The sequence below is a fragment of the Patiria miniata genome, unplaced genomic scaffold (genome assembly GCF_015706575.1).
Source record: "Patiria miniata isolate m_02_andy unplaced genomic scaffold, ASM1570657v1 HiC_scaffold_22, whole genome shotgun sequence".
NCBI lineage: Eukaryota > Metazoa > Echinodermata > Asteroidea > Valvatida > Asterinidae > Patiria > Patiria miniata.
Genome location: NW_024037061.1, coordinates 1,646,259 through 1,672,645, shown reverse-complemented (window position 1 = coordinate 1,672,645; position 26,387 = coordinate 1,646,259). Strand labels below are relative to the sequence as shown.

The 26,387-nt window shown below is 41.3% G+C and overlaps 2 protein-coding genes across 3 annotated transcripts; both read right to left on the bottom strand.

The window, feature by feature from the left end:
* Window positions 1-1,934: 1,934 nt before the first annotated feature.
* On the bottom strand, window positions 1,935-2,918 carry LOC119730609 (melatonin receptor type 1B-like). Its single transcript, XM_038203597.1, has one exon. It carries the CDS (start codon window positions 2,916-2,918, stop codon window positions 1,935-1,937), a length of 984 nt encoding a protein of 327 aa, XP_038059525.1.
* Window positions 2,919-4,668: 1,750 nt separating this feature from the next.
* LOC119730864 (prostacyclin receptor-like) lies at window positions 4,669-22,108 on the bottom strand. Of its 2 annotated transcripts, none has more exons than XM_038203916.1 (4): window positions 21,813-22,108; window positions 12,040-12,956; window positions 11,201-11,459; window positions 4,669-5,653 (listed from the first exon to the last, which is right to left on the bottom strand). In XM_038203916.1, the coding sequence occupies exons 2-4, from the start codon at window positions 12,847-12,849 to the stop codon at window positions 5,457-5,459; spliced, it is 1,266 nt and encodes a 421-aa protein (XP_038059844.1). In that variant the 5' UTR covers window positions 12,850-12,956; window positions 21,813-22,108; the 3' UTR covers window positions 4,669-5,456. The 2 variants fall into 2 exon arrangements, with proteins under 2 accessions (XP_038059844.1, XP_038059845.1); XM_038203917.1 differs by having other exon boundaries at window positions 12,040-12,953.
* Between the last annotated feature and the right edge of the window lie 4,279 nt (window positions 22,109-26,387).

The following is a 26,387-nucleotide window of genomic DNA, read 5'->3' as shown; positions in this document are numbered from 1 at the left end:
TGTTTTGAATTGCGCCTGAATTCAGCGTCCGAGACACGTTCTCGCTGAGCCGATTGTAGCTACGCGATGTCGCGCACTGATCCGACGAATTATAGCAACCGTGGGTGCGTGTGTGTCGTGCGCGCGCTTCGCCGAATAACAAAACGAACTACTAATTTAAATTTTCCTACTGTGCGTCTTAAGAAACACCGTTGGAAAGGCCTTCTTTCCTTGATTACTTCAAAATGACAGCTTACCAGAAAGAATAATTTCACAGGGAGTTTAGTCCTCTCACTATCTTTCAACCAAGTATGTTTTTCAACAATAATTACGCCAGTTACTTTTCGGATAGCTGCAAATGATGGACTATAGCTTTAAGCTACATTCAAAGGTAGAGTAGACCATTTATGTCTATCCAAAAAGTAACCAACTAAATAAGGGAATAAATGTGTGCTCCGGAGGTTTTATCACTCTGTTTAAGACCGCTTAGAGTCTGGGTGCTGATAATTACCCGAGCTTACTCGAGCCGGAGGCGAGGTTAATTATCAGCACCCAGACTCTAAGCGGTCTTAAACAGAGTGATAAATACCGACCGAGCACACATTTATTCCCATTCATAAATACCTTTTCGGTAAAAAAAAATCAAATAATTCGTTCAAAAATCCTGGTTTTGTTCAACAAGTTCACTTCATGCTTTTTGAAACATCCCTCTAGCAAAATAATGGAGTGTTCAGCTGGCGAGTAAGATGTAAACAACCCTTTTATGGAAATTGACGCGCGCGTAGCATGTTCTGCGCGATGTCGCGCAGAACGCACCTGGGGCGTTGCGTTTTGAATTTAGAACTATAAAATTCTGACTCGCTGGTAGTGTTGCGCACGCCTACGTGAGGATTGTGAACGTTCAACCAATGAAATGGTAAGAGGCACTGGATTTTTAGGAGTCCCATTTTATGTGACACGGGAAAAGTGTTTAAGACCAGCTAGCCATGTCTTTATCATCCGTTTTAGACCGGCCACGTGACGGGCTCTCGACCAATAGGAATGGCTAAACTGTCTGAGGTATTTATGAATTGTTGTTAAAAGCTTACTTTGTTCAAAGATGGTAATGACACGAAAACTCCCTGTGAAAATATTCCTTCTGGTAATTTGGAAGAAAAAATATAAGAAGGTCATTCCCAAAGATCTGTCAAATGACATAGTTTTGGAAATTTACCGTGGCAGTTGGTTTTGAATTGGGTCACTCCGTGAATGGGTGCGAGTGCGTTGACACGACGTGCACGCGCGCGGTTGCTATTCATCAGCGAGAATCGTTGGTTCAGTGTGACATCACGTGGCAACAATCATGTCCCGAATGCTGATTTCGGCAAGAGGGTTTTTCGCCGGGCTCTCTGGTTTTTCTCCCTGCGCAAAATTAACACTTTCGGTCATTGGCTGTGCTCCGTGGTCAGACATGGGTCGCAAGTATGACGGTTGTCTTACGGGCGTCTCGACCACGCTGTAGCCGCGCCCTTCGCAATTCAGCTTCTCAGCCGCGAGTAAGAATAAATTCGCCCCCCCCCCCCAAAAAAAAACCCACCCCACATTATTATTATTTTGAAAAGTATTCAAATCCCGAATTCTATAAACGGTATCAGGCGAGAGGCCTTTCAGCTATATAATTCTAAATCGATCCTTGTATACAATTATCATATAAACCATCAGTTACAGAGTATTTTGCAGTGACCAAAAAAGAAAGAAGCAAGGCTAGCCTACAAAAGCTGATTCCACAGCTCACAACAATCAATGAAGGTTTTTATGCCTCTCAACTACACATTGGGTCGGATTAAGTCCAGTCATTGGCGTTACGGGGTAAACCTGTACGAAAGCACTGCCCGGTTGTGGCTTCACAAGTGACAGCAGATAGGTACCAAGAGGCCACTATTCAAGCTGGCCCTCTATAGACCACCAAACATTCTTCAAAGTATCAGAGGCTTAACTCGAGCTCGGTGGCGTCTCCGACAAAGCAAAATGCGTTTAAATGCGCGTTTGAAGTGTTCATTTAGCCACGCGTACACGAAAGGGTTGACTGAAGAATTGGTCAGCACAAGCATGACTCCAAGTCTCTGGAAGTGCGGACTGGTGTCCACGAAGTGCGTCACCCAGATGGGCGTCCAGCAGAAGAGGAGTATCAGGAAAATGACGGCCAGCATTTTGGTGAGTTTGATTTCGGCTGGGTGCAGGATCTGCCTGCGGTGCCTGGCGAATGCGTTGCGCCTGCGAGCCGCGTGCAACCGCCTCTGGCTGACGTAGAGAGTACGGAAGGTCATGCAGTACAGGAGGGGGATCAGTATGAAGCAGACTATGCAAACGACAGCAACGGAAACGTACCAGTACGACACGCCATCGAAGGCGTCCAGGAAGCAGAACCGGACGGACGGAATGTAGCGGATCCCATCAAAGTTGCCCCAGTGGTGGATCAGAGCCAACAGGAGGGACAGGAACCAGTTGTTGGCGACGATCAACCCTGCAGCTTTCATGCCGCAGCACCTGTTGTAGATCCTCCTCGGGTAGGCCACCAGGCAGTATCGACTGGCAGCGACAGCGGTGAGCGTGAAGAGCGACACGCCGATCCCCATCAGGAACAGGTAGCAAACCCAGCGGCACCACAGCGGGTCATGCGGCCAGCCGTACTCCAAGAACGACCGTACGACTAGCGGGATGGATAGGACGTTCACCGCTAAATCCGCCACGCTGAGATTGACGATGAAGGCGTAGGATGTGGTCCTCAACCTTGGCGATATAGCCACCGAAACAATCACCAAGATGTTTCCCACAAAACCGGAAACAGACAGCAGAGAAATGTAAACTGCCATTGCCACGACCAATTCACGGTCGTCCAGTTTCTCCCAATCGTCGTTAGCCGGTGGAAAGTGCGAGCTGTTCCTTACGTAGCTATCCATACCTGTGCCATAAAACGCCAACGTGCCTATGTCTACTTGCTGTGTGTTTTGTCTCGACCAAGGTATCTTAAAGGGCGATATAAAGTGTATCTTGTGATTAATTATCCACTTGCAACTGTCTCGATTCCTGGATGGCCGATTTAATGCGTTTTTTTTCCCAGGTTAATAGCCAAAGGCCATGGTTGAGTCTGACAGATGTCTGCATGCGCCTGCATTCCTTCTCCAAATGAAGGATTAAGTTCTACCGAATCGCTTTTACTGTAGATTATTAATTTGGACGTCTTGCGATTGCCTGGCCGTTATTACCATGTATTTCACGTACGTCAGTGACACGCACGATCACAGACAGCAATTTGACATCTTTCTTTTATGAAACATTTTTCACAAATTAGTACGTGAACATTGTAAAGTGCCTTGCGGTAGATTGTCACCACGCGTTCACAAATACCATGGTAGCGACAACACTGTGTTCACGGTCGACCGAAGCTTTCCTGAAGCTATGGTTGCACCGCGGTGACGTAGTGAGTGACGTCACGAATTTCAGCGTGCGTACTATTAAAAAAAATAAATACGAACAGCAAATTCTATCTTGGTATTAAAAAAGAAGTTTCGCGTTTATTTTCGAAGACTAATTTGCTTTACAAATGGACGTCAAGTCCTTGAATTCGATTAAAATGAAGAGAAAAGACGTCATTTATTAGAAAAAAATAGTGATTGATGTTTACTCATAACTGCGCGGTTATAAATCAAAGTTCGACGCTGTTAAAAGGCAATTTGTTATCCGGAAAACACATTAATTTTATATCGATAAATTATTCACTAGTACCCTAGTTCTACAGAAATGAACAGAACAAAATGTGCCATTACACGAAGAACACGCTGGTCATACTACAATCCCGGCCAAAATGGTTAGGACACTGTCTTCCTGAGCCTGCCACGGTCACCCACTCCTCCGCTCCCCCAGTCAATGTTGTTCTCTCCAGCTGATGGAGCACACACCGCGCAATGAGAGACAACATTGAGCGGGGGCCGGGGGGTTGGGGGGCCAGCGAGATTTGGCCAGGATTGTAGCTTAATTTTGACTTGATCCTCATTCACCGCACATGCAGGTTTCGAGACTGTAATCATTACAAGAATCACCTGTTAATGGTACCTTTGCGAAACATTTTGTCGTTATAATTATACCTTAGGGAGACACAAATTTAGTGTTGCAAATAGGTCGATTGCTCGTGGTCCAAAACATAAATACACCGTAAAATTGGAGTAGACTTGTTGTGCACAAGTCTAGGCAAATGTCTCCCAAATGATCCGTTTAACGTAATCAGACTAATTGTACTCATTTCATTTTTACTTTAAATTGAACTGAGCTGAACATGAAAGCTTTGTCGATACTGATTTTTTAAAATGAAAATATGACTTTCAGGATTGAAGCGGTAAATCTCATTTATTTCGTCAAAACGTTAGATAGATAACTCACTATAAGAGATATCTTTCAAATTGTGTTACCACAAACCGCCATTCATCAAAAACGCAGTGGCCAAAATGTACGTTGAAGGAATTACATGCATTGTGCTAAATGGTAGATAAACATAAAGGACCCACCTTCATTTGTTTTTTTCTCTTTCGACTGTCCGCCTTTCAAAACGTCTCCATAGAGTGGTAAGTTCAAGGCACTCCATGGGTTAATATTTTACTGTGGCAAGCCACTGAGTCGATGGGCAGTAACATTAAGACAAACAGAGTCAAGTGCACTCAAAATCAAGACGCAGGCATATACATAACAGTGTAACACACAATGCTGATTGAAAAAGGAGAGCATTCACGTTATTTATCATTAGGTCGAGTTCGTGAGTCCAATCCCATGGCAACTCGGGATTCTGATAACATTCAAAATGATAGATTAGTGTTCACGAAATGGAACCAACGCACACATGTCATTGTATCCATGTTAGTTTGCATTTTGCTCACATAGTTTTAATTTTTTCCGCTACATGAAAACATAGGTTTTCTGGCTTTTAAAAAAAAAATTGTCGTTTCAAATTCACCGTTTCTAATATTCAAATCCGTCCATCAACATCGATTTAGTGCACGAGGTTGAGTGGTTCCACACAGCGGCTTACCAGTCACTATAATGCGTGAACCACTAAGAAAGTTTTAGACGACGTGTTTTTTTATGACTCCACACCCATTTGCGGATCTTATGGGGCAGGCTAGGGTGGGTAGCCACTCCAATCCATATCCCGACAGACCATTGCAAACTATTTACATAATGAAAAAAAAAAGATTCAAAAATTCCTTCATTTCATTGATATCACTTCATCGCTCAATAGTTACTGCAATATTGATTCACTGCTTCAGGCCTTTGGTTTTGCTTGTGCATTGAGTGCAACGCCTCGCCCCTCCATCTTGAAAAACATCTTGGACTTCAACACCCCAGCCAACACCCCTCCGGAAACATCCAAGTTACCGTAGCGTCACCGTCCCAAATTTGAATCACGGTTTTTGGGTTGTTCTTCACTCAAGCACCTCTACATCATCTCAGGGCCAGGGTACCAGACTTTCAGTGGAGGCGCCGAACTCCTGTCTCATGACCGCGCTTCCTCCAGTAGGTGAGCCGTCACAGCTCGGCAGATCGCCCGTGCTGCTCGGTGCCTCCGTCACCGTGATGACAGGCCCGATGGTCTGATTCAGACTTGACAGACTCGATGTTGTGGTCACTTGGAACTTACCAAAGCCTACAAAAAAATGAACAAAAATCTAACTTCAAACAGTCGCACAGTCTCAATAAAGTGGGTAATTGCTGCTAACGTTGGTGTCTAACTTTGGTCAAAATTTTAATCTGGTTCCTAGACCAAAATATTCTGACTATTATAAAGAATCTTCTATTAAGAGGTCGGGGAGGGCGTCAGATCAGGGAACCAGACTAGTCAAAACATCACTACCTATGCTCTTCGGGCAAATTCCCCCGAAAAAAAATGATTAAATCCCAAATTACCACAATTAATAACGATACTTGTTATTTTTTTACCAAATTTTTGACAGAATATAGACGTTTTGAAAATATAAGGTTATACAGCGTGAGTCAAAAACTGCAATAATGCAAAGCATCTTTCTTTTTGCAAAACCAAGTTGACGATTTGAACTGTTTATATTCTGTAAGAATTACGTATTCGTAAGTAACCTTGTGTGAAAAAGTGAAGTTAATTGCATTTATCGTTTGTTTTTTGTGAACTTTTTACTGCGGTCCCCGATTTATGTGTTTGTCCACGAGGCATCAAAATTTTGCATAAGAGCGGAAACGGTACAATAAAGACATTAGAGACAACACAAATTTAAAAGTGACCTGGAACCTTAGATCAAGCTTAATTTTTCTGTTTCACTTCTTTACGTTTATGCAACGTTTCTCTGCCTTACTGATTACGGTGTCCTTCATTGCTCACACAATCGCAGCTGTGCCCTAATTAATTGGCAACGCTGCAAGGAAATGCACGTCTCATCAGCTCTAGACATCATGGAAAGAACGGCTCTGGTGGACACATTTTGTGCTTTTATGCAATTATTAGACGCCTTGTGAACAAACACGCAAAATAATTGGGTACCACAGTAACAAGGTTCATAAAAGACAAATGGTAAATGCAATTAATTTCATTTTTTTTCCACACAAGGTGACTAGCGAATGCGTCATTCTTACAAAGTTTTAAAAATTCAAAAGTTTAACTTGCTTTTGAAAAAAAGATGGGTTTTTTTGCATTATTGCAGATTTTTTTAATCACCCTGTAGCTACAAGCTACGTGTACTACATCTTGATCGTGTTCCTTGTTATGTGTTTGCGCGTATGTCTTTTTTTGTCATAAACTTTCTGAACATGCCAGTTTTACTTTCAGCTAGAATTTTTTTTTTTTTGGGGGGGGGTGTTCGTTTGTTAGGCTGTTATAGGGCTTTTAAGGGATTTGTGTGTTTGTTAATTGGGTTGATTGTTTGTTTGTTGGGGGTGTTGGGGTCTTTGCTTGTTTGTCTGTCTGTCATGTTGTCGGTCGTGGTGTCTGTCAGTCTGTCTGTTTGTCGGCATGTCTGTCTGTTGGGGTGCTTGATTTTTGGTTTTTTTTTTGCTGTTTTCGAATATGTCTTTTCATGTAATATATCTCCGACAATTGTATTTTTGTCTTTTTGTTTTGTTCTTTTTGTTGTTGTTTTTTTTGATGAATTTTTAATTGTAAGGATTTTGGAATTTGTATAATATTAGATGTATACCACGTATATTTAATGTATGATACATGTAAATGGCGGATAACCGCTGTTGGGTTCATTGAATAAATAAGTAAATACACAATAAAAAAAAGTGAAGTGAGGTTACAGTGAAACGAAAGGCAACTTTGTGTCAAATTTATCTCTATCTTCAATCTTCAGTTTGTCATTTTAAGGGTGTTTTTGGTGCCTTTTTTGGTTTAATGCTAAATGACAATTTACATATTCATGAGCAAAACTGTGATGTCATTCAAGGCAGCGGTACATTTTCTGCAATTTGGTGATTTGTTGTAGTTTAAGTACATGGCAGTAAGACTATGAGCAATCTTTACGCACAAATCTTTCCAATGAACGAACGTTTATATACACAATTTGAAAAGAAAAACCAGTAGGCCTCAACTGAACAGAATGTGCCTTAAAATGTCATCACAGCAACAGTGCCCTCGGTTTTCAGAGAAAACATGAAACATTTTAAATGTACAAAAAGTGCACTTCACAACAATTTTAATCAGAAAGGGATGCCAAATAGTTTTCATACATTGCAGAAGAATGGAAAATCGCTCAAAAGATGTCTTCAAAAAAGTATAAAAATCATTTCATGAATCTGAAAAGGTTGAACGTACGCAAAGGTTGCACAACCTAAAAATCATATCTCGTGTGTGGGTGGATGGTTGGAGTATACAAATCTCCCCCCATAAAAACAACTGAAACCCGGGAGGTTTCGAAAACTTTAATAACAACGTCGTGCGTAAATGACCAAGTCAGAGACATTGCAACGTTTCTCTTAGCTTCAAGCGTCAAAATGGAGATACGAATTGACACGAACGGATGATTAAAGCAAAATCCAGAGAGCTAAGTCTATTATTATACATAATACAAATAACTGGCAATGCGGTCACCGATGTACATCTATGCACCCGAAGGACTGTCATTGACCACAAGAGACTTTATACCCAATGCCAACGGGAAGTAGTACTCTAGTACAGATCTGGCAAAAAAGGTCGTGAACATTTAAGGGAACAACTGCAAACGGAGATATGAAATTGCATTGATTCTCTACTGCATGCCATCTATCGAATTACAATCATATTAAATTACTTTTCTTTTATGCATTACTTTTCTTCTAGCGTCGGTAGTTATTTTGGCTGACGAAATTTAATCATGGCCCTCAACCGAATTAATTTTCCCCCCAAAGTACCACTTCACTGCGAAATCTCAGCATGTCACTCAATATTAACTTCATAATATTACCGTGCTTTAACCAGATCAAAATTCTCATGGTATTAAATTCCGCTTGTTTTGGGAAAAACTGCAAAAGCTGTAATGCTCTACACCAACGCGGCAATACGCTATAGATTTATAACAACACCCTTTTAGTCTGTGCACAAACGCTTCACAAATCCCGTTGATTTATTGAGTAGGCCTAATTCAGTACATTTACAATGTACTTCACAATCTTTTGTACAAATGACTTTTATTTAGTTGTAGCAACATATGTAAACTTCTAAGATAAAGTAACTAGTCCCTTTATTGACCAACCCCGGCACGGTATCAATTCAATCACGAAGGCCCCTTCAATGGCGAAAGCATTGTGGTATTTCTTGTTGAGGTAATGCGTCAGGGCGCAGTTGCTTTTTTACATGGTGCGTTCGTTTAGTTCACCCGGGTCGACACGGGTCAGCCCCGTGATGTTCGATTAGCTCTGACGTCATTCTTGGGGCTCACCCGGGTCACGCCGGCCACCACTGACCTTGCTCGTGTGCAGAGTCACTGGTGGAAAACGTCACACGCATGCGTTGTTCACCCCTAGACTGAACGGACAATATGGCGGCCGGGTAGCGGAAATGTCAAGTGGACCCAAAACTCAACTTTATTGAATGTGTAAAGGTGATTAATTATTAATAGTTATTACACGGGTTTACACTTTGGCGGCCAACTTAGCCTCGTTCTGAAGTTGCGGTCAAAACAGTATCGCCACTCGACGGCGTATCATGCCAAAGCACGGATTGCGATCGTCGTAATCACTGAATTCAGTATTTTCACCACTCCATCCCTGGATAGATTGCATTAAACAATTGAGATCTAAATGCGATTTTAATGGCGTATTTTGGTGAGATTCCTTGCATTTCGTGCAACAGTTGTAGCATTTTAACGTCACTTTCTGAAATTTTTGACATAGGTTGACAATTACAACGCCACTTTCCAGAGTCGCCAAAAAAAATCAAACAAACAAAAACACTCGAAATATATTCGCTCGCGATCATACGGGTACCAGGATGGCTCCTACCATTTTGCGCGCACATGACACAGAGTACCAGCGTACCGTGCGTGACCGGACCGGCATCAGAAAATCAAAAGCCGTGCTCGTAGTCGTACGATTGTTGAGTTGAGGACGTTTTTCGATCTCCTAAAATTTCTCGGCAATTCCAGATCATACACCCGCGTAAATAAACAGAACGCTTCAGTATGTGAGTACTTCATAATACCCGGAAATGACATGTCGCGTTTAAACATTTCAAGTGTTTTTAGGCGACTCTGGAACGTGGGTTTTTTTTTGTTTTGTTTTACTGGCGCCACGTATACGGGTCTAGGGCCTATACCTTAGCAGCTTAGCCTGCCTTGGCCCGTTGACTTGACTGATTCATGAATTATTAGGAAAGAAAACTAGCGCTGTGAAATCACATGCGAAATGAGCAGTGATGACAGCGTTTACTACTGCACACGTTGCCGCCATTCTGAAACTTTTTACCGCAGCTTCAAAACAAGGCTCTTTCACGCATGCGCATCTTTCGAAGTGTTATCTCATGTATTCCAGAACGGCTTTTTTGATATATGCAATGACTGAAAAGCAGTACATCTGAATCGAAGACCCATCCAGTCAGAAACGGGTGTTTTGTCAGTGGCATCGGCCGTGGCTACGGACATCACGTGAGGATCGTGATGGACCGCGGTTGAGCGTTCGACTAGCCCGGCTGTCGTGGCTAACCCGTCTGCCTTCCCCGAGTCGATCCGCATGAGCTACTCGAACGCACCCATAATAGCGTCCACAATGGTTTCTCTATTGATGGGTAGACTGGTCCCAGCCCTCATAAAATACGGGGACCAGTCTAAGGAGGCGACCTCGGTAGTGTGCTGTGATCATATACCCATAGAGCAAGGACCCAAGGAGTTCGTACTCCAAGACTTCAAAAGTAAAATGGTGGTCGCCGCGCTCGAAAGCTACAATAGAAAGCACCTGGCGGCCAGCTTGCTCAGTTGCTCACTACGCTAATCTCGACACAATAGAGATCCGCGCTAACTAATGCCAGAAAAGGAGTTTGCATGGCTTCGTAGACAGTACCATGGTAAATACGCATGCGCAGTTGTCATACATCACTAAAAATGAATGATTTTGAAGTGTTTGTTCGCAGTTGGATGATACTGTATATAAATGTGGTCAACATCACTGGAACAATCATTTCATGAAGAACAAAATGCTCTGTACCTTTAGTGTGAAAACTTGTGAAATTTTCCAAAAAAACACATTTCATCAATGATATATTGCCAATTAAAATGTCTGAAAATACATGAAAACTTATCTGAAAGAAATCCAATTTATCTCCAAATTACAGGGACAGATAACGCTTTTAAGCACCAACAACTGCACATTGCTAACTTGAGTTCATAACTCACATCTAACAACTGCGCAGTTGTAAAAACCTATCTTGTCGTAAAATATATTTTTCAAAAAAGAGCAGCGACGTGACATGACTTATTATGCAGCACATAGGGAGGTTGTTGGTTACCAACTAAAAAGGCGGCGACGATCATCGTGTTCAAAGGCCGCTGGCATTCACGCTTTGAATGGTCGAGGCTTGCGGTCACAGTGCTGTAGCTATAGACATTCCCGAGGGATTGGTATGTTAATGGTCAAAATGTAAATCGCCCAAGAGTTCTGACTCCTTGGGTCCTTGCTCTATGATATACCCAAAGGGCGTCTTTACAGCGCCCTCCAGGCCTATCCTGAAAAGGATAGGCCTAACTCCGGTCACTATTACCTGTAGTGGGACACGTGGTAGCGTCAGTGTTTTCTTTGGCCGCTGCAGAATTCAGCTGCAGCACGCTGTCCGTTCGGGTCACACGAAAAAGCCGTCGTAACAACCGCGTGGTCCATTTGCGGACGCGGGAGCACAAGGCCTCGCTGGTAACCATGAAGATTAAGGGGTCGAAAGCGCTGTTGGCCAGGAGTAGGCGAGTGGCTAGCAGGTCCCCCTGCAGAGTCGTCTCCGATCCAACTTTGATCAAGATGGTTGTTATCTGTGAATAGCAAGATGTAGACAATGTCATTGGGGAGAGAAACACCCCCCAAAGAGACCAGTGTATCATGAGACCCTTTGTTAACATGGGCCTTATTCACGAGTCGGCCATATTGGATTGAAAGTGAGGTAAAATCTTGATTTCTGGAACTTGTGTAGAGAAATGAAAGCACGTTAATTACCAATTAATTATAGTCTGCTTCAATGAATAATTTTAAATTTGTAATTAAACGTTCTCTAATGTTTAAAGCCAGATTTAAAAAACAATGACAGTAAACATAATAAGGCTAAGGCTACATTTTGCCTGTTAACAATTAACAATTAATGAAATACATTCAGGGAACTCGACAAAAATGGCCAACTCGTGAAAAAGGCCCATTGAGCGCCATTTTGTGCGGGCTACCACACGTGCATAAATTTAAAGGGTTTTAAACAAAATTAATTACGTTTGTTGGGGAAGAGCACTTAAAAGTTGGATGTAGACATCCACACAACCATCCTTTAAAAATAAAATTACCCCAGGGGACGAGCTAGGTTGGCCTTGGAAAGGATCTGACTCGAAGAAATCTAACTTTTCTTACCATCCATGGTACCCAGCAGAGGGCGAAAAACAGCGTAATCAGCATCATAGTCCTCACAAAGCGCACCTCCTGTTTGGTGTCCATGTTGCTGGGCTGGGTACCAGCGGAGGCCACGTGTTTCTTCATGCTCAGCAGGGTCCTGATCACCCCGACATTGCACATCACCACCACGAGCAACAGGCACCAGCCTACGACCTGGTACACGGCGAAATGTAGCACGAAGAGCGGCGGCTCGTCCGGGTACCAGGCCAGCTTGCACACGGTCTTGCCGTGGAAGTAGTCGACGGTGTGGTAGGAGCCGATGCCGACAAATGGCAACGATCCCACAATGGTGGAAAAAATGACCAACAGCAAAATAACCACTGTAATCCGCCGCGGAGTGAAGCGGGCTCGGTACGTGAAGGGTGATGTCAGCGCTCCGAAGCGATCGACTGACATGACGCCTGCTATGAATCCAGAAGTCAGCGAGAACGTGATGTTGGTGAAACCGAAGATGTCACAGTATAAGTCGTAGTTGAATTGTTTCAACACGGGCGTGAGCCCCCCGCGTATGATGTACCCGGTTATCGAGAGTAGGTCCACCCATACCAAAGTGGCCCGTGTGATGGTGGCGCAAGTGCGATGGCGTCGGGAGCAGCCCGGCTTGCTCCACGCCACAGCCGCCAGAATGTTCAGAAAGAGTCCGATGAACACGATGCAGTATGTCTGGATTGTGTTGGCCAAGTTGACGGCACCGACCGAGCCGGGGTCGTCTGTCGCATTGGTGTCTGGTATCCACGAGGTCGTTGCGTTGTTGACAGGCCAAGCCATAATCGGCCACTGGTTTTCGGTTATCCAGACTTATATTCGTACAATTGGTTGGACCCTTGTTCGAAGTTGGGTGTGTTGGGACTAGTGAGAGATCACAAAGTCACCTGCTGAAAACCAAAATAAAAAAAAGACTGGGGTTATTATTGTTTAACGAAACTCCTTACTGCAAAACCTAGTGTTTAACTTTTGAAAACATTATACACGCCTTTTTCTGCAACAGTTAAACATTTTAACAGGTTTGAGTTAAACAAGAAGTGTGGAGTGCCGTGGCCTCGTGGTCTGGAGCATTACATTCGTAGGCTGTGGGTTCAAGTCCAGACTAGGGTTAGGCCTATGCGTGTGTCCTTGGGCAAGGCACTTTGTCACTCATTGCTTCTCCCCACCCTGGAGTAAATGGGTACCTGTGAGGGTAGAGATGGTTATTGTAATTGAATGTAGCTGCTTTGCGCCAAAAAGGCAGCATCGAGCTGCATACTCCCCAGGGAGCTGAGATGGTATTTGGAGTGTTTCATTGGCCCAATGAGCAGGGTAATAACGATGAAGTGACTTGAACACAAATACGTGCGCTTTACAAATACACATGTGACGGTTATAAAAAGACACCCCCGTTATTTTTGGGTTCAACCTTATTTACATGTAAATTCAAATAAACCTAGCGCCCCCAACGTCTGGTATCGGGCGCTAGCTCATTCGTTATTTCCCGAAGACCTGATGTAACATCACTTTATGTCAATCTTGTCTTCACATATACAGATACGAAATAAATTCGCTGCTGCATGTATTCCACAACTCAAGAGCTTCCGCTCCCTAATTTCATTATTGTTTATAAATACACACATTATTGTTTAGTGTTCCTAAGTAAGCTAAACAGCGACGCTCAAATCACCAGGCGTTTACGATGTACACTATTAAAGGTAATGTTGCAAATTACACGCAAATTGCATTTAAAATGTATTTTCCAAAATTCCAGATAGCCATCCCCTCTCGTGCATGAATTATGCACCAACTGATAAAGGGACTTGTTAGCGCTTCATAGCCACAAGCCATCAATTTATTATACGGTATCAAGATTCTTCTCTGATAGGCATCCATTTGCAGCCGCTATCGGGATTATCAATATCATTTTTTGTTCATACAAATAATCGTCGCGTGCATTAAGAATTAAGAGCCTGGGGTTAATTGCTCTATAATTACAACGCTATAGCAGGGACGTTGCTATGGGAATATTGATTTACCGAGGTTTTGCCCTAAATTGAGGTATTTTTTTATGATTGGAGTCCTTGATAGCTTCGAATTTTATGCCTGGACATTGAACAAAACACACGCGTATTTACTACACGAGGCATTTTATGGAATATCTGTTGCTTGTTCTTGAATGGCATTCACTGTTAAACAGTAAACCCCTGTTTTGTTTTTGAATATCTGCTACGTGCTCGCTATCCCAATACAACTTAAAAGACATGGCCAAAAGAGCCGCTTAAATTATTACCTCCGCCAGGGAGGTTGGCGTTGGTTTGTCTGTGAACAGGATAACTCAAAAAGATATGTACGGATTTTCATGATATTTTTTGTAGGGGTGGTCCTTGGTACAAGTGCGAATAGATTAGATTTGGGAAGTGATCTGGATCTGCGTCTAGATGCAGGATTTTTTTAAAGGATTTTTCATCCATCATATGAAAAACTTTTACCCTGTGTACCAGCAGCTTCGTGTGCGTGACACTGACCGTGGTGACCCTGTATGCCTTATCACTATTGATCTCCATTAGGCCTATATACAGGATATAATATGGAGATCAATGCTTATCACACACCTAACCTTACCACACAGGTCAATGGACTAGACCAACACAGGCATATACATGTACACTGCAAAATATTTGAGTTTAGGGATCTAGTTTTAGAAACCATGTGCATTGGTGCCGTAAAATGGCAGGAAATTGTTAAGCTTGGCGGAGGTGTGCGCTCTCTGAGTACTTTCTAATTTTATGAATTTATGGACTTCTTTGCCATTTTGTTTCTGACTAAATTATTTTGGATGACAAAATGTCTTTAACTTTCCCATTCACAGGCTGTAAAACTTACGAGAATTCTACACCCTTGTTATATTTGGACGATCTGGGTAAAGTGAACAACGCTATGTGAGGTATATGATTTAATATATCATCTCCCTCCAAGGCAATGCTTTATCAAAAATTAAATTACATACATTTATTGATGTCACGACGCCGTGAAATCATATCTCCGCATGACGCAGTTTTAAATTTACACATTGGAATTTCTTATGTTCAGGAATGAATTATCAGTCAATTTTAACAATTAACTGAAAAGTGTGGCTCCACTAATGGAAAACATACCGCGATGCGTCTCTAATGTGAAGTTATACAAGTTTTGATTTTCATTATACGTATCTTCGGGCTCAGGGTCACTGAAGGCTTGAACCGGAGAAGAGCAATAATCTTGTTATGAAAAGGAATCAGGTTGGCGTAGCGGTGCTTTCCTCGCCTTCCACCGCTGTGACCCGGATTCGATTCCTGCCTGGGCCAACATGTGGATTGGGTTTTCCGTCCCTGCCTTATTCCCAATAGGGTTTTCTCCAGAATATTCTTCTGGGCTTTTCCTCCCACCTCTAGAACTGTCATTTCTTCTCACTAGTTCTCTCTACAGGTTTCTTCAGGCTTTCGGGCTACAGTGCCTAGGGCACTGTTGACGAATCCTTGGTTTCATTACCAGCAATAATAATCATTATTATTAATAATAATATAACCGAAAAATGTACCATGAGGGAGATATTCCCATAGACTTGTGCACAAATAATAATCCGACTTTCCTGACCCCTAAATAATAATCCGACTTTCCTGACCCCAATTAAATAATAAATAATAGTCCGACTTTCCTGACCCCAATTTGCCTTATCCTACCCTAACAAATTTAAGTATTTTTGCCAATTGGACCATGAGCAATCGATCTAGTCTATTTGTGACAGGAAAATTTTGCCTCTAACTAATTCCAAATGCCTCCCAGAGGTACCTCCCACGCTAAAGTGTCTCCCAAATGGTGTAATTTGCGATAGATGACCCCGATGTCCGGTGTCTCCATAAAGTATAACGACGACAAAATGTCTCCCAAAGGTACATAACAGGTATAATCGTAATACCTGTTAGTGGTAGCTTTGGGAGACATTTTGTCGTCATTTGAAATACCCTATAGGGAGACACCGGACATTAGGGAGACATTTCAATGTCTCCCTGTGTCACAGCTCCTCACTAAATGCAAAATGTTAAGGTCGCAAATAAGGCTAGATGGATTGCTCGTGGTCCAAAACATAAATATACCGAAATTTGTGGGGGTAGGATAAGCATGGGCGTCGCAAGGAATTTTTCTAGAGGGGGCAAAGCGGGGGAAAAGGGGGAAAAGTGCACTTTCCCGGGTCAAACGGACACCTTTCGGGGTCAAAATGACACCTTCCGAGTCAAACGGACACATTTTCGGGTTGGGTCAAACGGACACCTTTTCGGGTCAAAATGACGCTTTCCCAGCTCAAACTGACCCGGGAAATGAGTCAAACAATAAAAATTGTCATTTAGTACTTTTCAAGGTCGTGTTTTTCTTTTGCTGGCAACTGTATTTTCCAAAATAGCATGTTCGCACAGTCCCCCGGCCCCCTCTACGCAACCCCACCCCCGAGATTTTATAATTGCCATGCAAAACAACTTTGACCATGCTTTAATAATAACTCCCACTCAGTTATGCCTCCTAATTATCTTCTAATCGTCAGCAAATTGGACGCGGTCACAAATATATAACAGGTAGCTTCGGTCAAGTAATCCGATCGAAAGGCTTCACGCCATGAACACAATCAACATCTGATTAGATTTTAATACATTATTGGATTGTCATTTAGGGCTTAATGAGGTTAATATAGTTAATTAAAATAGCTTCGAGCATAACGGATCAGACAAAAGCGCACTTACAATGGCGAAGACAATCGCGGAACAATTTTGTGAGAATTGAATTGAGCATACAACAATGAATAAGCCTGCCTTCGCGTCAATCTCAAATCGGTTTTGTTTTTTTGCCTGGAGGAATTAATATTGTTGGCTATAGCTTCGATCTTTCTGAATCACGCGCCACGCTATACAGGCACAGTCGTAAACAGGAAGGACAAATCCCTACGAAACGGCTACTTATCAAACAAACATTCGACAACAACTAATCTGTTGTACTCAGGGATCGCGAGCTCAAAATGGCCACCATTCAGTTTGTCTGAAATGTTTTAGTTTCAATAAAACTTGAAAACATTTACTGCCCTTGTTGGTGTGTATGGTTGGTGTGTTGCTGTTTATGGTGTAAATCGAGGACACACATGTGAAGCATCATCGATGATTTGAGGACATGAGTCAAATCGAGGACGACCTCGATTAGAAAACGTGCACAAAACCAATGAGAGCTGTTGTGAAAAAGTATAAACAAATAGTATAGAGTATAGACAAAGGGCCGATGAGGACAATAAAAATCCTCGATTGACTAACATAAACAAACGTGCTGGTGAATGTGACTTTGCTTTTGCATTCAATAGGGGATGTCCAACAATAGAGGACAAAAGGGTCCTCAATTCCTGAAGGTCCCAAATTGACGATCGTGTAAAAAACATATGGGAGGTCTTCCTAAAAAGTAAAAGTACAAACAAAAGAGGGACAATAGGAATCCACGATTGCAGGTACATACACACTGTCTTGTGTGTATTTGTGTGAGTTTGTTTCTGCATTCAATAGGGGACGTTGAACAATAGAGAACAATATGGTCCACATAATATTCCCAAAGGTCCACAATCGACGATCGTGTAAAAACATAATGGGAGGTCTTCCTAAACAGTTACAAACAAAAGAGGGACAATAGGGGGTCCCCGAATACAGATAAATACACACATGGAGGTGTGAGTTTGTTTTTGCATTTAGGGGACCTTGAACAATAGAGGACAAAGGGTCCCCAATGCCCGAGAGGTCCCCAATTTGGATTCGCGTACAAAACATAGGGAGGCTTTCTAAAAAGTTAGTACAAACAAAAGAGGGATAATAGGGGGTCCCTGATTGCAGCCAAATACACACTTGCATGTGTATGTGTGGGGAGGGGTTGGATCCTGAAAAGAATTTTCAAAGAAAACGCTTATTTTCCGGCATTTTCTGATTTATAGCTTTCCAACGGAGCCGGCCATCAAACGGAATCCAAAAAAAAAAAAGGCTCAAGATGAGAAGCAAAGCAAATAAGATTCTATGATTAAATTAGTTTTTCGTTCCATTAGGGTGAAAAAAAAACCCGAACAATTGTCGCTTAAAGCACATTTTGGAGGAGCAATAATAAAAGCACCTCAAGTGTTTACACGCTCAAAATAAGTTATTTTTCGATAATATTTGTTGTATCAAGGAAGCACGGTAAAGCAATTTGTTATATGGAAGTGGCTCGTTACGAAGCTAAAAGCCACTCAAGCTATTAAGGAGACGGTGTGGGACTGAAACAAAAAAAATATATAACAAAGTAGGAATTCATCAAATCTGACTAAATATTATTACGGATACATCGCAAGAAAAACGGCGGAAATAAGAGCAAAGGTCGTTTCCTGGGTTTTGTCTAGTTGTAGGTGGCAAGCCTCGGAGCAGTGATAGTGTTTGGCCTTATCTGGCGAATTTCATTAAAATGCGAAGAGTAAACGTCAATTAGAATATGTCATTATTATTTATTATTATTTGTTTGTTATGTTGACGTATTCAATCGTGTATTTCGCATATGTTTTCTCTTAGCGCTGTTGATACAGGAACGAGTTGGCAAAGGTGCGAGTTGTGAAATTATGTACGATTTGACCTGTATCGCTTAATGTTTTCTTTCCGCATGAAAATACAGATATTTTACTCCTTTTTGAGGTAGAGTAGATAATTTGACATTAGTGCATTTTGTTTCGTGTGAAGCAACAAAAGCGTTCAAAATCTAGGGGTGCTTAACAACTAACCTGATGAAGTTTCAGCTCTGTGAATGCTGTTTAGGCCTATTCCGAGAAAACAATATTCTCTGAGATCTCGATTTCAATTCAAGAGTTACCGAGTCGAAAACAATAAAAGAGGGTCATTTCCAAAGATGAGTCAAGTGACGCATATTTTTTTGGAAATTCCCTTTAGTTGTTGGTTTGTAATTGGGCGAATCGGTGCGCGCAAGCGTTGACACGACGCACGCGCGCGCGGGGTTACTTTATTCGTCGGTTCAGTGCGTCACTTGACTCATCTTTGGAAATGACCCTCTTTTATTGTTTTCTTCGAAATGACAGCATGCCAGAAGGAATAATTTCACATGGAGTTTAGAGTCATTACTATCTTTAAACCAAGCAAGCTTTTTAACAATAATTTGGTCAGTTACTTTTTTGATAGCTGCAAATTTTTACTGTTTTACATGTACTTACAAAGCATGGCTTTAAGGCCATTAAAGACGAAAATCGCAGTTACACAAAGTCGTGATCATGCCAAAAAATTAACATCCAACGTTTACGAGTAATTAGGCCTGAATTCTATACAAAATATGCAGGTTTTTTCAAGGCAAATCCTTCACAATTTTCCAAACGCAGATTTCCTCCGTGTTAAATTCATATTTCACCGTTTCAAAACCTAAACACTGTCCATAGTTTTCTTACTACTAAAAAACACGTCGAATTTAATACCGAACTACACTTACTAACAATCGATCTCTAGAAGCTTCACATCTAAAAACAGTAGGCCTATATAAATTAAAGGCCTGCGTTGAAATTTGAATGTTTATAACCGTTTCAAACTAACTGCAACTACAAGGTGGTGCAACTAAAGAAGGAATCCCACTTTCGTCACTAATTTTCACCTATACTTGTTGAGCATATTTAAAAAATTCAATGTAATGGTATTAACATACTGATCTTTAAACATAAGTGACGAAAACATGATTGCAAATGCATACTCTCTGAGAATTGTAGTTAAATCATTTCATGTGCCAAACCTGTTTGTCCACGGACGGCTTTATTCCATCCGCTTGACTGAGCTCCGGAGCTTTATTTGAAGACAAAAAACACTACACGAGACTTACACGTGGACAACAGTGATTTTGGCGACTTGTATTCAAATTAGCATAATAACACTATTTTTGCGATTTTTAAAGATTTTTTCCCCCACCGCTTACGGTTGAAGAGCTATACATGCACTTCACTACATTATAAAAAACCAACAGTTCAAGTAAGTTACGTAAGTAGGTTAAAATTCCTGTCAAAAATAGGTTTCCTTCTTTTTGCACCACCCTTTACATAATTATGAAACCAATTTCCAGGCCTACACGTACAGCTTTCAATAAATCTACAACAATTCCAGAATTAAAAGAAGCTCGTATATATATATACTGAGCTTACCGTGGGAGGTTGGTTTGAAAGACGATCTTCAAGTGCTGCGCGATTGCAATCTCAATTACTGTCACGATGAACGGCGATGGTGCTAAGCTTCAAGTGAGGAAACAGCCGACAGTTACAGGCGTACGTCTCGTTCGATTATCTCGTTCGAATGTCTGCAGTATTCATGAGGAAAAACAAACTATATTTTGCAGTTACATACGTAGTGATAAACACCTGTGGTGAAAATTGGCGATGTCAGCTTTTCCGTTTGGGAAGTGTATGACGCGGGAGGAAACGAATGACTACGGATGTGAGAGAAATTAGCGATAAGCTGCGTCGTGGAATCAAGCCATGTGATTGGACCTTGTTGTCCCGTTGAAGTACAATGGGCCAGTTGCGTCAGCAGCGGAAATTGCCGATGTACTCGGATCTGCAGCTGCTGCAGCAAAGTCAACCATCACAAGAGAGCAACGACGAAACATGCACCATCGGGCTATATAATTATAGCCTGAATGTTGACCCCTAGCAGTGGCGCGCTTCCGGACCCCTCGAATAGAAAAAATAGCGTGTAACGTCGGAGTTTTTAAAATTATTTTTGGTGCATTGATTTCTTAAGATAATCAACCTCGGAAAAGGCATTTGTAAAATTGTTATACTATAGCATCTTAATTTATATGAAACTGAAAATTCGCATGAAGTGAAAGAAAAATATCGTGCCAAAAATTGTTCCGAAAATCTTAAATACGTGTGGACTAGTGGAATTCGGAGCACTCGTACAAAGATGACAAAATATTAAACAATTTTGTGGCGGTCATTGGGTAAAAACGTAAACTTCAATTTTGGAGACTAAAATGTATTTTTGGGACACACGATTTTTAAAAAAAATAAACCTGAAGGACTAATTGTCACTTACACACAAATCTGACATGACCGTATTCAAGCAAGTCCGACTAAATCTAGAATCCATCGGATGTCGGTAGGTAAATCTTCGCGTCGTTATCATTTTTGTTCTCAGGCCAAGTACGCGATGTGAAAACAAACGTGATCAACAAGGAGACCTAGGTATGAAAATCGGGATGTGAAAGATCGTAGCCCTATTCATTAAAATTCGTTTTTACCCATCTCCAACTGATTTCTCATTAGGGCAACCCCGTGTAAAATGCACATAGAAGGGTCGCGGAGGGGTCCGGAAGCTCGAAGACAAAATGGCGTACTTTCAGGCTCTATTGTTGCAGCTTTGGTTCGCGGACGCCGCTTGAGGGCGGTGTAAGGGGTGACACGTACATCCCTCTATAGTCAATTGTGCCATTTGCCATCAAATTCATCTGTTTTTTTCTCTTGAAAATTCGATTGAATTTGGTCTGGCAACGCCCGTGCTGACTGACTGATTTACTGACTGTTTAACTAACTGACTGCCACGTGTAACTGAAGAGCCGAACAGTGCTATCGCATAGGATTACCCCGTAATGCCAATAAATGGGGAAATCCGGCCAACATAAACAAGATGCATGAAAGTCACTGAATCGATTGAACAGAATTTTGTTGGCATGGGACTTTCTTTATCTTGACTTACATGCATCAGTATTGCACGGGACCTTGAAGTGTCCCATGTTGTTCCACAGAGTCCTTGCTGTATGGATTTGCTTGTCCACCAAACGTCTCAGCGGAGCACGATACCCTTGGAGTGTTTCGCAAATACAGCGTGGGCAGGTCCTTAGACCTTCCTTGCACATCCGGCACGTATCGTTTTATAGCAGTACACTCGCAAACTACACGGTTGTTTACAGTGTCTTTTTACTACTGTGGCTATAGGCCTATAAAAGATGTTTTATGCTCGGCCTGTTTTGTATGCACGTTAGTGCGGGATAATCCGGATTTTGTTTCGCCCGAGTCAACCGCTGGAGGCTTTATATTGTTCATTTGCTTTTAGCCTAAAACAAAACAGATCGAAATCGTGTTTCGATCGTGATCAAAAGGTTGCGCATGGTTTTTCACTGCTTTCTTGAAAAGTGTATCCACCGAGCTGAAACTTCAACAGGTTAGGTTTTGAATAATGTTCTTTGGATTTTGAGTAGTGTTGTTATTGGAAACGAATATTGCATGAAAAACAACTGATTCTATATGCCTTGAACACTGTTTGCGAACCGAAGGTCGTCACGTAACTATTTAAGCACGTAATCAATCACACACACGCGACCCATCTCAATTTACCGAAACAAACACACGATTGATGAAAGAGGCAACACCAGAACAAAAATACGTTTGGACAAAAGTTTTTAATTACTGAAACGGAACATGACATGATATTAAGTTGCTTTTTTTGTTTAACAGTAGCAATATATTGCATTTTATACACAATAGTAATATAATAGAATAAATCTGTGTGAAAATGAAAATTAATTAATACGACAAAAAAGGAGTTAATCACATTTCTCATAAGACAATTTAATTTTGTTATTATTCAAGAAGCAATGGTAACTGAGTTTCACTGTTATAGCGATGTACAGGGGTACATGTACTAGGGGCATATAAACTATAACGAAACACCAATAGACAACTGATCCTAGTAAATTACAGATTTTCCCAAAATTATTTTTATATTTTACAACGTGTTAACAGTCGACTCTCGTTAATACAAACCCTGTTAATACAACTTTAAGGTTATAACAAACATAAAGCCTTGGTCCCAACTGTGCTTGATGTGTACAATGAATAGGACCGACATTCCTCTTAATACGAAATTCTGATATAACAAACATTTTTGGATAGGTCAGGCTGAGTTTGTACTAACACGAGTCAGCTGTAATCCGTGCGGCACTTTTGCTGGTCCCAGAGGGCCAGCCTAGGGTCCCTCTTTGCACCAATCTTACTGACTGACCGACTTGCATTGACTGTCACCTGTGAGCCGGGCAGTGCTATTGTATAGGATTACAGCGTACAGCCATTGGACGGGTTAGACCAGGCCCATTGTGTAGACCAAATGCGTCAAAAGACTTCCAGTGAATAGCCATTCTGGATCAATGGAATAGAATGTGTGCACTCTGGGACCAGCTCTAATAAGCTTGCCTAGTTTGGCTACAACGGTCTACACTTTTGCACAGCCAGTCTACAGGGCTACGCCAAACCCGTCGATCATACAAACAGGGTGACCCAAAAAAGTTTTTGCAAGCTAACATCTTTGAATTTCTCATAAAGTATCCAACATCAACATTTCATGTTGGTGGAGTATATTGTTTGTACTCTTGTGTATAATCACAGCGAAAATTTGATGGAAATCGGTTCATGCGAACCAGAGATACAACAGATTATAAATGGCAATGTGTTTTTTCACCCGTTCCAATGTGATTTACACTGTTGAAAAAAACCCATTGCAGAGTGCCGGTTGAGCGATTTCCAATGCATTGTGTTCTTCCCAATGGAATGTTGAAAAACGCACAATCCGTTGATAATCTGTTACAGCTCTGGTTTGCACGAATGGGTGTCCATGACATTTTCACTGATTATACACTGGAGTATAATTAATATGCTCCATCAAAATGAGTAGTCATGTTAGGTACTTTTTGAGAAATGTAACGATATCTGCTTGCACGACTTTGTGTGGGTCACCCTGTAAAAAGTGCACTGTTCTCGAGTGTTACGCTCTGTCTGTACTCTGTGCTTGAGCCTAACCCGACTTTCTTGCGACGCAACAACCATAGTCTGTGATTCATTAAATAAAAAAAAAATCTATGTAAGTCGGTAGGCCGTACGTGCCTGCGAGGAGTAATGTTGACAGTACATTACTCATCCTGACACGTAATTTCCTCTACATCTTTACTCAAAAATAACCCCCCAAATGTTCCTTTTGTTGGTTACGATTGCCTTAAAAAAAAGGGAAATTAAGTCTGGCAGTCAATTAATTCTGACGCAAATAAAAGACGTCAAAGCTAAAACAACGGCAGTGATATACATCAATTACAACACGCACTGGCGAAGCGGGAGGGGGAAGTTACAGCGACGGATGCCTTGGTTTCTATGTGTTTTTCATTTCACATGCTTAACCTCGGTTCTCTTTTCTTTAACTATACATCAGAACATGATTGCCTATACATGTATTCCTGTCAGCATGACCAGCTCAAGCATGATGTACTAAAAACAGCGGTGATTTTGTGAAACCACGTAAAATGGTGAACTAACCAACGACTTTTCCGAGCTAGCGCCATACGTCTTCTGTACGCGCACCATTCCTAACTGCCCCTTATGACGCAAGAGTCAAGCGGAAAACGTGTCAAACCGACAGCGCCCAGTTTCATCTATAGCTGCTATAAGCACAAACGGCGACACAAAAACGTGAAAGAAAAGAAATACCATACCAAAAACACGCGACACATTTACAAATGCAGCGGCATTATTTGAAGTATAATTTGTAGCGTTTTTATGTAACAGGCTTAACATAATTTTGAGGCAACGACTTGATGGTGACGTGACTGCTCTGGTATGTTCCGACACCCTTATGTTCCGACACCCCTATGTTCCGACACCCCTATGTTCCGACACCCCTATTTTCCGACAACCCGCACATAAGATTGTGTTAGCCCGTTTAGGATTAGGATTAGGGTTAGGAACATGAGCAGTCGGAGCACTGGGGAACATAAGGGTGTCGGGAAATGGGGGTGTCGGAACATAGGGATGTCGGAACATCAGTGTGTAACCTACTGGATGTTACATGTTTTTCATTTGATCTGGTCAGAAATTCATGCTACGTCATACCCATTTCATCGTCACATTCAACAAAATCTCATTTTGTTTTTAAAGTGACCCTTGTCGTACCAACGATGCGTATCACCACAAACATGCAAAAGTGAAAAGATTGGCATTTTACAATTGCAATTTACTGGGGCCTCGTGGGCCCCAGGTGAATTTCAAATCGGCATCCAAATCGAGACTATCAGTGATAAGCCAATGTAGGCCAATGATGAGTTTTATTTTTAATGTTCGCCACAGAGCCGGTTGGCAAATTTAAACTCATCTATGATAGCTCCGCAAAAACTACGAACAAGCAAAAAGCAAACAGAACACCAAAATACAGATAAAACGTGGAAGCTAATTTTCCTCTTCAAAAAAGTGCAAAATGACAAATTCAGTGAATGACCATTGTTGGGGTTACTAAAAAAAAAAGTAGGAAAAACGTATAACTGACCTGCAGTAATTTTACCGTATATTCATTATGCTTCAACGACATACATGTAAACTTTGACATTATCTAGTATCAAAAAACAATTAAACTGTCTTTATGAAAGCAGTGTGTCTACATGAACCCCAAAACTTGGAAATTGGTGTTTTTAGTTTTTTTTCAAATATACATACACTCAGTAATGCCAACCTGGAGTTCCTACACCCAACTTCAAGAAGATGGCCGACAAATGGTTGCCCTGATATATGAGCAGCAACTCGACAGTAGAAGCCAACCTAAAATCTGTTGAAACATTGTTTTTTTTTATTATGTTGTTCCTTAACAAATGGACTTTCACTGGAATAATACCGCACTTTTATTTGGATGAAAAATAGGGAAGTTAACCATTTTTGGTTTTATGTTTGAAAAGGTGAGGAGCTACCATAATTGTTAAGGGCGCTGCTGTAAAGTCTAGCGAAAAAAAATTGTAAGGTATTTTTTCTTTATCACTATCAACTGAAATTTAAAAAAATAAAGGAGAGTTGTATGAAATATAAAGGTAGACCAAAAACTGAAAGTTTTGAATGACTTGACACGTCAACTGTTTCAAAAAAAAATTCTCCAAGCACACAAAACTTTTTTTATGCAGAAAATGACCTTTCTATTTCTTACTTTAGTTTTTACATTCCACTATAACGACGACATAGTTTTCCATTTAATGAAAAAATAATAAATCGGTAAGCGACTTGGTGAAACTTAAGCAAATATATTGTACGCTCGTTTATTAACAGAATGATGGCTCTTAGAAAAAATCTCTAAAAAAAATCATAGTTTACCTTATTTGGTATATTTCTCTCGTTACTAAACACATATTCACAGAGATTTACTTTTGTAAGAATTATCAGTTGTTACAATTACACATGTATGTCACATGATACATAGAAACACTGGGATGGGTCTAGATAATGGTAAGACTGGTCTTTGGTTGGATGGACT

What these genes read in the sequence shown, in the direction of transcription:
- LOC119730609 (XM_038203597.1), bottom strand. Translation starts at nt 2,918, where the DNA reads ATGGATAGCTACGTAAGGAACAGCTCGCACTTTCCACCGGCTAACGAC.
- LOC119730864 (XM_038203916.1), bottom strand. Translation starts at nt 12,849, where the DNA reads ATGGCTTGGCCTGTCAACAACGCAACGACCTCGTGGATACCAGACACC. An exon ending in TCTGCTGGGTACCATGGATG is followed by an intron (nt 11,460 to 12,039) that starts GTAAGAAAAGTT and finishes TGCTATTCACAG; the next exon opens with ATAACAACCATCTTGATCAA. An exon ending in TACCACGTGTCCCACTACAG is followed by an intron (nt 5,654 to 11,200) that starts GTAATAGTGACC and finishes ATTTTTTTGTAG; the next exon opens with GCTTTGGTAAGTTCCAAGTG.